General features: G+C 42.2%; 1 protein-coding gene across 1 annotated transcript; it reads left to right on the plus strand.

The window, feature by feature from the left end:
- The first annotated feature begins 8,991 nt into the window (after positions 1 to 8,991).
- Positions 8,992 to 12,318, plus strand: LOC123448970. The gene is made up of 4 exons (XM_045126029.1): positions 8,992 to 9,273; positions 11,100 to 11,275; positions 11,438 to 11,624; positions 11,835 to 12,318. Exons 1-4 carry the CDS (start codon positions 9,198 to 9,200, stop codon positions 12,062 to 12,064), a joined length of 669 nt encoding a protein of 222 aa, XP_044981964.1. The 5' UTR covers positions 8,992 to 9,197; the 3' UTR covers positions 12,065 to 12,318.
- The last annotated feature ends 199 nt before the right edge of the window (positions 12,319 to 12,517 follow it).

Genomic DNA, 12,517 nt, shown 5'->3' on the forward strand with positions numbered 1-12,517 from the left:
GGATTTCAGGCTCGTGCCCTTGTTGAGAGGTATGAGACCTCTGACAAGATTCTTTGTCTACAAAGTAAGGGAGAAAATCTCAATCGTTGAGCATGTACTCAGATTGTCTGAGTGCTACAATCACTTGAATCGAGTGGGAGTTGATCTTCTAGATGAGATAGTGATGGTTCTCCAAAGTCACTGCCACCAAGCTACTAGAGCTTTGTGATGAACTATAACATATCAAGATAGATATGATGATCCTTGAGATATTCACAATGTTTGACAACGCGAAAGTAGAAATCAAGTAGGAGCATCAATTGTTGATGGTTAGTAAAACCGCTAGTTTCAAGAAGGGCAAGGGCAAGAAGGGATACTTCATGAAACGACAAACCAATTGCTACCCTAGTGAAGAAACCCAAGGTTGAAACCAAACACGAGACTAAGTGCTTCAGTTATGAGGGGAACGATCACTAAGGCGGAACTACCCTAGATACTTGGTAGATGAGAAGGCTGGCAAAGTCGACAAAAGTATATTGGATATACGTGATATTGATGTGTACCTTACTAGTACTCCTAGTAGCACCAGGGTATTAGATAACCAGTTCAGTTGCTAAGTGTTAGTAACTTGAAATTATAGCTACCGATTAAACGGATACTAGCAAGGGTGAGGTGACGATGTGTGTTAAGTAATTCCAAGGTTGATGCGATCAACATCGCACGCTCCCTCTACCATCGGGATTAGTGTTAAACCTAAATAATTGTTATTTGGTGTTTGCGTTGAGCATAGACATGATTAGATTGTGTTGAACGCAATACGGTTATTCATTTAAATAGAATAATGGTCACTCTGTTTATTTGAATAATACCTTCAATGGTCTTGCACCTGAAATGAATGGTTTATTGAATCTCGATCGTAGTGATACACATGTTCATAATATTGATGCCAAAAGATACAAAGTAGTAATGATAGTAACACTTACTTGTGGCACTGCCGCTTGAGTCATATTGGTATTAAACGCATGAAGAAACTCCATGCTGATGGATCTTTGGAATCACTCGTTTTTTAAACGTTTGAGAGATGCGAACCATGTCTATTGGTATAAACGCATGAAGAAAATCCATGCAGATGGATCGTTTGGACTCACTTGATTTTGAATCACTTGAGACATGCAAATCATACCACATGGGCAAGATGACCGAAGGCCTCGTTTTCCAGTGAGATGGAACAAGAAAGTAACTTGTTGGAAGTAATACATTTTGATGTGTGCAATCCAATGAGTGCTGCGGCACACAGTGGATATAGTTATGTTCTTACTTCACTGATGATTTTAGTAGATACAGGAGTATTTGCTTGATGAATCACAAGTCTGAAATATTGAAAAGTTCAAGCTATTTCAGAGTGAAGATCGTTGTGACAAGAGGATAAAATGTCTACGATGTGATCATAGAGATGAATATCTGAGTTGCGAGTTTGGTACACAGTTAAGACAATGTGGAAAATGTTTCACAACTAATGCCACCTTCAACACCATGGTGGGATGGTGTGTCCGAACATCATAGGCGCGCCCTATTGGATATGATGCATACTATGATGTCTCTTATCGAATTATCACTATCATTTTGGGTTAGGCATTAGAGACAACCACATTCACTTTAAATAGGGTACCACGTAATTCCGTTGAGATGACACCGTATGAACTATGGTTTGGAGAAACCTAAGCTGTCGTTTCTCAAAAGTTTGGGGCTGCGACGCTTATGTGAAAAAGTTTCAGTCTGATAAGCTCGAACCCAAAGCGGATAAATGCATCTTCATAGGATACCCAAAACAGTTGGGTATATCTCCCATCTTAGATCCGGAATCAAAGTGTTTGTTTCTAGAAATGGGTCCTTTCTCGAGGAAAAGTTTCTCACAAAAGAATTGAGTGGGAGGATGGTGTAGCAGGGCGCAGGAAGTTGTTCACGTGGCGTCTATACCAATTAAAGTGGAAGCTAATGATAGTGACAATGAAACTTCGGATCAAGTTGCTACAAACCTCGTAGGTCCACAAGGTCACGTGCTGCTACATAGTGGTACGGTAACCCTGTCTTGGAGGTCATGCTGTTTGACAACAATGAACCTACGAGCTATGGAGAAGCGATGGTGGGCCCGGATTCCGACAAATGGCTGGAGGCCATGAAATCCGAGAGAGGATCCATGTATGAAAACAAAATGTAGACTTTGGAAGAACCACTTGATGGTCATAAGACTGTCAAGTAGAGACGGATCTTTAAAAGGAAGACAGATGATGATGGTAAAAATTCAGCATTAAGAAAGCTCGACTTGTCGCAAAGATGTTTCCGACAAGTTTAAAGAGTTGACTATGACGAGACTTTCTTACTCGTAGCGATGCTAAGAGTCTGTTGGAATTATGTTAGGAGTTGTTGCATTATTTATGAAATCTTGCAGATAGGATGTCAAAACATTGTTTCCTCGACGGTTTCCTTGAGGAAAGGTTGTATGTGATACAACCAGAAGGTTTTGTCAATCCTAAGGATGCTAACAAGTATGCAAGCTCCAGCGATCCTTCTATGGACTGGAGCAAGCATCTCGGAGTTGGAATATACGCTTTGATGAGATGATCAAAGTTTTTGGGTTTATACAAGGTTTGTGAGAAACTTGTATTTCCAAAGAAGTGAGTGGGAGCACTATAGAATTTCTTATGAGTATATGTGGTTGACATATTGTTGATCTAAAATAATGTAGAATTTCTGGAAAGCATAAAGGGTTGTTTGAATGGAGTTTTTCAAAGGAAAACCTGGATTAAGCAACTTGAACATTGAGCATCAAGATCTATGGAGATAGATCAAAGCGCCTAATAGAACTTCCAATGAAATGCATGCCCTGGCAAGTTTTTGAAGGAGTTCAAAATAGATCGGCAAATAAAGAGTTCTTGGTTGTGTTGTAAGATGTGAATTTGAGTAAGACTTAAAGACTGGCCACGACAGAAGAAAGATAAAGGAGGAAGGTCGTCCCCTATGCCTTAGCCGTAGGCTCTAAAGTATGCCATGCTGTGTACCGCACATGAAGAGTGCCTTGCCATGAGTCAGACAAGGGGTACAGGAGTGATCTAGGAATGGATCACTAGACATCGGTCAAAGTTATCCTTAGTAACTAGTGGACTAAGGAATTTTTCTCGATTATGGAGGTGATAAAAGAGTTCGTCGTAAAGGGTTACCTTGATGCAAGCTTTGACACTAATCCGGATGACTCTGAGTAGTAAACCGGATTCATATAGTGGAGAAGTCATTTAGAATAGTTCCAAATGGCGTGTGGTAGCAGCATCTATGGGATGACATAGAGATTTGTAAAGCACACACGGATCTGAAAGGTTCAGACCCGTTGACTAAAACCTCTCTCACAAGCAAGACATGATCAAGCCCCAGAATTGTATGGGTGTTAGATTCATTACAATCACATAGTGATTGAACTAGATTATTGACTCTGGTGCAAGTGGGAGACTGTTGGAAATATGCCATAGAGGCAATAATAAATTGGTTATTATTATATTTCCTTGTTCATGATAATCGTTTATTATCCATGCTAGAATTGTATTGATTGGAAACTCAAATACATGTGTGGATACATAGACACCACACTATCCCTAGTGTGCCTCTAGTTGACTAGCTCGTTGATCAAAGATGGTCAAGGTTTCCTGGCCATAGACAAGAGTTCTCACTTGATAACGGGATCACATCATTAGGAGAATGATGTGATGGAGAAGACCCAAACTATGAACGTAGCATATGATCGTGTCAGTTTATTGCTATTATTTTCTGCATGCCAATGTATCTGTTCCTATGACCATGAGATGATGCAACTCCCAGACACCGGAGGAATACCTTGTGTGTTACCAAACATCGCAACGTAACTGGGTGACTATAAAGGTGCTCTACAGGTATCTCCAAATGTGTATGTTGGGTTGGCATGGATCAAGACTAGGATTTGCCACTTCGTGTGACGGAGAGGTATCTCGGGGACCACTCGGTAATACAACATCACAACAAGCCTTGCAAGCAATGTGACTAAGGAGTTAGTTACTGGATCTTGTATTACGGAACGAGTAAAGAGACTTGCCAGTAACGAGATAAAACTAGGTATGGAGATACCGACGATCGAATCTTGGGCAAGTAACATACCGAAGGACAAATGGAACTACATACAGGATTAACTGAATCCTTGACATAGAGGTTCAAGCGATAGATATCTTCGTAGAATATGTAGGAGTCAATATGGGCATCCAGGTCCCGCTATTGTTTATTGACCAGGGAGTGTCTCAGGTCATGTTTACAAAGTTCTCAAACCCGTAGGGTCTGCACACTTATGGTTCGGTGACGTTTTCGATATAGTTGAATTATTGATGTTGGTAACCGAATGTTGTTCGGAGTCCCGGATGAGACCCAGGACGTCACGAGGAGTTCTGGAATGGTCCGGAAATGAAGATTGATATATAGGAAGTTGGTATTTGGATTCCGGAAAGGTTTCGGGCATTACCAGCAGTGTGCCGGGAGTGACAAATGGGTTCCGGGGGTCCACCTAGTGGGCCCACCACTCCCTGAGAGGGCCACATGGACTTTGGGTGGCACAATAGCCCCTGGTGGGCTGCCCAATCAACCAAAGAAGGCCCATGAGGAAAAAGGTGGGAAATCCAAAAGAGGTGGACAAGTGGGAGAGGAGTCCTCCTCCAAGTGGAAATGAAGGAGGACTCTTCCCTCCTTGCTTCGTCCGAGCCAAGGGAGGTTTCCCTTGGTGGGCAAGCCTCCTCCCTCCTTCCTCATATATATAGTTATTGAGGGTTTTTGCACAGAATTTTTAGCCACGTGCTACCCTCTCCTCTAGTCGTAGTTCTTCCCCCAGATCGGTTTTCAGCAGCGCTTAGGCGAAGCCCTGCTGGAATAGATCCACCACCATCACCGGCACGCCGTCACCCTGCCGAAGAACTCATCTACTTCCCTATCTCTCTTGCTGGATCAAGAAGGCAGAGATCTTCATCGAGTTGTACGCGTGCTGAACGCGGAGGTGCCTCTGTTTGGCACTAGATCGGGATGGATCGTGATGGGATCGTGGGACGGGCTGCGATCTGGATCGCGAAGATGTTCCACTACATTAACCGTGTTATATACGCTTTCGCTTAGCGATCTACAAGGGTATGTATATATTCACTCTCCCCTCTCGTAGATGATCATCACCATGGATAGGTATTGCGTGCGCGTAGGAATTTTTTTGTTTCCCATGCAACGTTCCCCAACAAGTTCATTACCTCCCCTCGTGCGAGAGGGGAAGATCTTAGTTCAATTATCTTTCAGATTCTTCATAGTGGCAATAGAATATCCTCAAGTAAACACAATAAATAAAGCTATGTTCCCCGGTAACTGCGCCAGCAAAAGGTCTTGATAACCCACAAGTATAGGGGATCACGACAGTCTTCAGGTCAGTATTTCACCCTAATTTATTGATTCAACACAAGGGGAGCCAAAGAATATTTATTGGCCTTGACAATTGAGTTGTCAGTTCAACCGCACTTGGGATATCTCTCTACAACAAGGATTTAGTAGCATAACAAATGATAGTAGTGAAACTAAGAGTGATAGAAGTAATTTTGGTAACAATAGTAACAATAGCAATTGAGTAGCAGGTGTGAGAGTAGCAGCAACAATAGTAACTTAGCAAGATTCAGTATATGTAAAACATAGGCACATGACCGGTGATGGATAATGATTTAGATGACATTGATCATGTAACAGCCACACACTAGGGCGACACAGAACTAGCACCAATTCATCAATATATTGTAGGCTTGTATTCCATATATAGTCATACGTGCTTGCGATAAGAACTTGCATGACATCTTTTGTCCTACCCTCTCGTGGTAGCAGGTTCCTATTGGAAACTAAGGGATATTAAGGTCTCCTTTTAATAGAGAACCAGAAAAAGCATTAATACATGGTGAATACATGAACTCCTCAAACTACGACAATCACCGAAAAGAATCCCAATTATTGTCACCTTGGTGTATGCAGAACAAGACACATAATATGTGCATACAACTTGCAAGATAGGATCCAAAGCAATCTTATATTCATGAAAACATAATATGTTCAGATCCGAAATCATGGCACTCGGGCCCTAGTGACAAGCCTTAAGCATAGCAAAGTCATAGCAACACCAATCTCAAAACATAGTGGATATTAGGGATCAAGCCCTATCAAACTTAACTCGATTACATGGTCACTCTCATCCAATCCCACCACCATACTCAAACCTACAAAGGAATTACTCACTCCCGGTGGTGAGCATCATGGAGGTGTTGATGGAGAAGGGTGGTGATGATGACAGTGATGAATCCCCCTCTCCGGAGCCCCAAACAGACTCCAGATCAGCCCCCCGGAGGAAGAACGGGATGTGGCGGCGGCTTCGTCTCGTAAAATGCGATGAAAACTTCTCTTTGATTTTTTCTCCAAAGATGTGATTTTATAGGACTCAATTTAGGGTCGGAGGAGCCACGTGGGCCCCACAAGCCATCAAGGCACGACCTTGGGGGCGCCCTGTTTGCTTGTGTCCCCCTGGCAACCTCCCTCCGACAGATCTTTGCTCCATAATTCATTATAAATCCCAGAAATAATTCACAAAAAATTTCATTCAATTTCGAGAACTTTTATTTCTGCACAAAAACAATACCATGGTAGTTTTGCTGAAAACAACGTCAATCCGGGTTAGTTTCATTCAAATCATGCAAATTATAGGTCAAATCGGAGCAAAAATGTTTGGAAAAGTAGATACGTTGGAGACGTATCAGTGTGGAACACGGAAATCACCGCAGCAGGATGGATGTCAGGGATGTTGTGCTGTACATGGCTGAATCTCTCGATATATTTAATAAGGGTTTTGCCATCTCTCTAGGGAAGCACTACAGGTAGTTGGGCTGCCCTGGGAGTTTGTGACCCCCATGGTATGCGCCAACGAACTAGTTGCATAGGTTCGCACAAGAGGAAATGGATTTCTTCGGCAAGTTCATCAACCAACTCATCACATTGGTTTTGAGTGCCAACGAGAAGTAGTTGGCGAACACCTTCTCATCTCGCCCCACGGCAGCCTGTACAACGATCGTGTAGATGCCAATCAACTCCGATGGACTAATAGTGTCATCATATTTGTCTGACAGCTCATGTTTGCAAGAGGCAACACTTAATCCTTGTGTTTCTTGTGGGATCGATACTCTTACTCCAAAAATACATGTGGTCACAAGCTTAATGGACTTATGATCTATTGAGTTCTAGTGGAGTGAAGAATTTGAAAAAAATATTCCTGGAATAGTTTTGGGAATAAAGAAAATAGTTTTGAGAGAAACCGGGAGCGTTTTGGGCTTACCGGAAGTGTTTCGGGGAGTACGAGGTAATAACGAAAAAGATATATAGGCGGGAATTATTCCCATGGACCCAATATAAATGATATAGAACTTAGATAATTATCGAGGAGTCCCTAGAATTTATTTAGAGTCAATGGGACAAAGAGAATATCAATAAGTCCTAATAGGGGAGAGTTACTAGGCCTATAGGCCCAATAAGAGTGTGGCGACCCGTAGCTTGTTGGACAAGCTTGGGGGAGGGGTGAATTGGAAGTGGAGGAGGGCTCCTCCTCCCCCTAGGCCGGATCAAGGGAGGGGATCTCCTCCTCCAAGTTTTCGTCCCTTCACCCCACACCTATATATACACGAGGCCCCCCTCTAGAGAACACACAAGTCCTTTTTTTGTGAGCACCCTCTAGTTTTAGTTCTAGTTTAGACTTGTTCTAGATCAGACACAGTTCTAGTTATCTCTAGTCCACATCTCTCTCCTCTAGTTCTCCAACTATGTCTATCTCTGGACGACGAAGCGCTACCGGGTCGTGAAGGTTGTACGCGTGCAATCCTTTGAGAGGCCATGCTTTAGGTCTTTGGTTCAAGGGATTGTTCATGAATGGTTCACGCACTTCATCAACAATCTACACCAACTCTTCTTCCGCTGCAACTCGTAGTTGGTAACGATTCGATCTAAACCTCTTATACATCTTCATAGCGGTCCAGTATCTTGATCGTAAAGTAAGTTTTTTCTACTACGTTTCCCAACACGTGGGACTCATGAAGACACTCTTTGTTGGAATGCATTATGTCGAGGTGTACCTGGGCCCTTGCCGATGATGAGCTGGCTCAAAATCTGGTCGCGACCACCGAACCTAGCACCAAGCAATGGCTAGTCACTTTGATGGGTAAATTATGACATGTGCTCTTTGTCAAGTTGGTAGTCATGCTTTGGGTTATTTGGCTAGCAAGGCAAAAGGCCATCCATGAAGTTATTTTCCAAACTCCACAAGCACCGCATTCACTCACTACATGGTTCATTGATGAGCTTGAAGCTTTAAAGGAGATGAAACCGATAGTTGTAGGTGGGGGTACTAGCAATCCTGCGGGTGTGTAATGTGGACCGAAGGCGCCTCAGCTGGGCTATGCAAAAAATCCATGCTGATGCATGCATAAGACCACGATGGGGAGACTACTTGGTCAATTCGGCCCTGGTCATCGGTGGCATACATGACCTGATAATTATGTAGGCTATCACATGTCGAGAGGCGTTAACACTTATGAAAGATCTTCATCTCCGTTAGCTCATCATTGCCTCCGATTCGGAACAAGTAGTGAAAGACATTATGAAAGTCAGTTGAGATAGCTATGGTATCATTATTAACGAGATAAATCTCCAAGCAGTTATTGTTACAATTGTACATTTACTTTTAAAGATTGGGTTGTAAAGGTCGAATCACATAGTCTAGCTATTTTTTTTTACATTCTCTTGACCAGGGGAGCCATGTGTAGCTTGGCTAACCCTATGACCCGATCTGTATCCCACTCACTGGATTTTAACAAATAAAACTTGGCTTTGCCCTAAAAAAACTTATGTATACGCTTCCTGTGCTGAAAAACGAAGATTGTAGAAATATAGAATACGCCTTCATATGACTTTGACAAGCCACGGGAGAAAGGTCCTCTCCTCTCTCTCCGGGGACTTCGACGGCGAAGAAGAAAAGGAAGAAGAAGAGCGACGCAGCGAGCACCTGCCTGCCTGCGGCGGCAAGACGCTAGGGGAGCTACGTCCGAGGCTCTGATTCATCACCGGAGAGCCGTAGCGCTCACGGCAGCCGTAGCATGAGGTGGCGGCCGTCGATCTTGCCTCGCCTCCTCCTTCTCGTCGTCCAGTTCGTCGCCCTCTGCTCGATTCCTGGTGAGATCTGGTTCTTAAATCTCCCAATACTGCTTCGTTCTTCGGGTTAAAGCAACCAATCTGTCCGCGTGGACATTTGACCGAATTAGTTTACCGTATTTTTGTCCACGGAGAGTGGTTGCTTCCTCAGGAGAAAGCCCATTTTTAATCTGTATTATCCTATTCGAATGTTTTGGTGGCTTGCTGAAGAAATTGGCTGCAATCTAAGCACTTGAGTTTTAATTGTCTTATTGACGCTGTCTCATGGGAAAGGGTATTATTTAAATGATGTATGGACCCGTGAAAGCAAGTGTAGATATGATTATGAATTAAAATTTTAACCATAGCATCACAACAGGAATATGAGGAGTCTGTGCAGCTCTTTTTAGAGGATACTAACTACGTAGCAAAGGCATTTGGTTGTGACAGTAAGATGTTCTCCTGGTTTAATTTTGGTGCACTTATTGTGGCGCATTTTCAAATTCAACATGAACAATAATATCTTGGTCAGACTTCATAATTACTCTGTTTTCTTAGTATAACTCAATGCAAATGGTAAATCAAACCGTCAAATTTTCTGCATGTTCCATATTCCTGGTAACTTTGCTATTGAGTTATGTGAGCACATTAGTTTAGTGTTATTAAATGTTAATAGCAACTTCCATGCCAATAATTTATTAGTAGTTCTCTATCTGTAGAAAACTAGGATTGATACTAGAAATAAAATCGACATGCCCTGATTGTTGAACATTTGGTGGAGCTGGTGGTGGTTGTTTAGCTGAGGGTGTCTTTGTAGATAAGGATCAATATATACTCAGAACAGTTCTTGATTCTGCTTTCTAATTAAACTGGCTTACATTCTGTTGAGGGGATCTCTGGTGCTTCCTTGCCTTACATCGGTTCTGTTCTACCACCAAAATATCATGAAAAGGTCTGGCGAAAAATTAGAACATTGATACAAGATTCATCTATGATGCCACGCATTTTGATCCACACGTCGAGAAGCAAAAATGACAAATTCTGCTTTGGGTAGCAGCTAATTCAAATTCAGACATGAATATAGTTCTGTGTACTATTAATATTAAGAGCAGATTTTTTTTCTTCACGTGTGTATCTATTTTTTCGTTCTAATTTTGTGGCATCGTAGTTGTACCTTGAGTACACAATGTCTTATGATCTTTTTTCTTTTCTTTGAAATGGGTTCTTGTGGCTTTCTGGTGGTGCTTCTCGTGCTGGTGGGATGGGTGCGTTGTAAGAGGAGGAAGCACTGGATATGTTCTCACTGTCTATGGTATAATAATAAAAACTATGGTTGACCATGTGAAAGCAATGGCTGTTGTGTGGAGTATAAGACGTGGGGTGAGTTTCTATTGTGCTAGTAACTTGAGTAATTGATCGTATTCTCAGTTGATTATATCTCAAGTTGCTCATTAGACTAACACAAATAACATAGAAAAGAGAGATTGATTGATTAGACTGTCTGTGCTACTGGATTATGTAGCATACTCATGTTATTAACCTACTGAAGAAGCTTTAGAGAAACATGAAGGTAAAGAAAGGGAATAACATAATCAAAGCCTTCTACTTCTTACATTGAATAATGGAGAGTAGCAGATCCTTGTGTGACTCGGGTTGAGAAAAAAGATATTGTAGGGGAAATACCGTTTGAATTGTGATTATATGCCTGCTGAAGTGGGAATGCATATAGAACTAAAATTTGTGTATGCTTTCTCTGTTCCATCTTTGTGTTCTCATGTATGTAGTTGAACAGGATTATAAGTTTGATAATGTTCCTTCTTTTGCCCTTAATAATTCTTTGTGCATAACTGATCATGCTTAATTTTTAGGGGCTTTTTCTTCGAGGCTTGTCACACTTGATACTATTGATATATTTACCACCCATGAATGGTTCTCCAGCAAGCCAACTGTGTTTTTCCGCTGCAGTGGAGATAACCAGACAAATTTGCCTGACGTGAAGGAGGCTAACTTGATATATACCTTTAAGGGTGAAGAGTCATGGCAGGTAAGTCTAATAATTTATACTGTAGCATACCGGTTGCTTTCTCTCATTTGGTTCACACTTGATCCTGCTGTTTACTAGTCGACTAGTTGTCGTGTTCTCATTTATGTTCTTTTGTGAGCACTTTATTACACACTGTATTCCTTACGTACATCATTTTGGCAGCCCTTAACGGAACTTCCAGAAAAGAAGTGCAAGCGATGTGGTTTGTACGAAGAGGATATGTTTAGGAATGATGTGTTTGATGAATGGGAGCTGTGTTCTAGTGACTTCAAAGACGGCAAGTACATACATTTCAAGGAAGGGCAGTTCAATGCGACTTTGCTATGCCCAAACTGTACTGTCTCTGCTGGTATGACTCATATTCAGTACATCTAGTTTCTGTTCTTCAAAACTTCCTGTATATCATTTGCGGTTACTTTTCTCTTATCATGGTAACAACATTGCAGCATATTTGATGTCGAGTTTGCTCTGTTGAATTGGTAGATTGTTAAGTAGATGCTTTCTGCGTTTGAGTCCACACGGCTATTGCTCAAGATTTTTGTTTCTCTACCACTGCCAGGTGATGCTGCAGCCCATCACCCTAGCTCGGAGGTGGAAACCAAGAAGACATCTGTTGCTGTGATCATAATAGTAAGCGTTCTCGCTTCCGTTATCATCGTCCTCGCCTTGTTCGGAGGCTACAAGTACTGGCTGAGGAAGAAGAGGGAGCGGGATCAGTTACGATTTCTCAAGCTCTTCGAGGAGGGTGACGACATGGACGACGAGCTGGGCCTTAGCAATGAACTCTGAGATAGCGAATACAGTCTGACGCCCTGATCTCCAATCATCTCACATTAGTTCACTTTGCCGTGTAAAAAGTGTTCTTCGTCCTTCCATTTCTCTTTTCAGTTTTAGCTTCAAAATCTTGTGATGTATAGCACCTCCACGGTTGAAAGACACTTGACTCTGACAGCAACGGAACAACTCTTTCGACCCGTCGCACTTTTCCCCCTCGTATTCAGTTACGAATGGGTCATCACATGTCAGTCTTCATCGTATTCGTATTCCTCGCGTTTCCCCTGTCTGTCAGGTTACAGTGCCTAACCAGATAGCCCCCGGCGATCATCTGGTCGGCGTTAAATTTGGCCATGCTCAAGAGTACCTTTTAACCGATCGCAGATAAGGGTCTCAAAAAAAAAAAGCAAAGGTGATTTTTTAGCTCTACTCTTGAGGCAAGCTGATCATACATCAGGTCGCATTAGG

Source organism: Hordeum vulgare, chromosome 4H (genome assembly GCF_904849725.1).
Source record: "Hordeum vulgare subsp. vulgare chromosome 4H, MorexV3_pseudomolecules_assembly, whole genome shotgun sequence".
NCBI classification, from domain to species: Eukaryota; Viridiplantae; Streptophyta; class Magnoliopsida; order Poales; family Poaceae; genus Hordeum; species Hordeum vulgare.

Excerpts from the sequence above, each read along its gene's own strand:
- LOC123448970 (XM_045126029.1), top strand. The coding sequence starts at position 9,198 with ATGAGGTGGCGGCCGTCGATCTTGCCTCGCCTCCTCCTTCTCGTCGTC. Across the intron at positions 9,274-11,099 it reads CGCCCTCTGCTCGATTCCTG|GGGCTTTTTCTTCGAGGCTT; the intron begins GTGAGATCTGGT and ends CTTAATTTTTAG. Across the intron at positions 11,276-11,437 it reads AGGGTGAAGAGTCATGGCAG|CCCTTAACGGAACTTCCAGA; the intron begins GTAAGTCTAATA and ends TCATTTTGGCAG.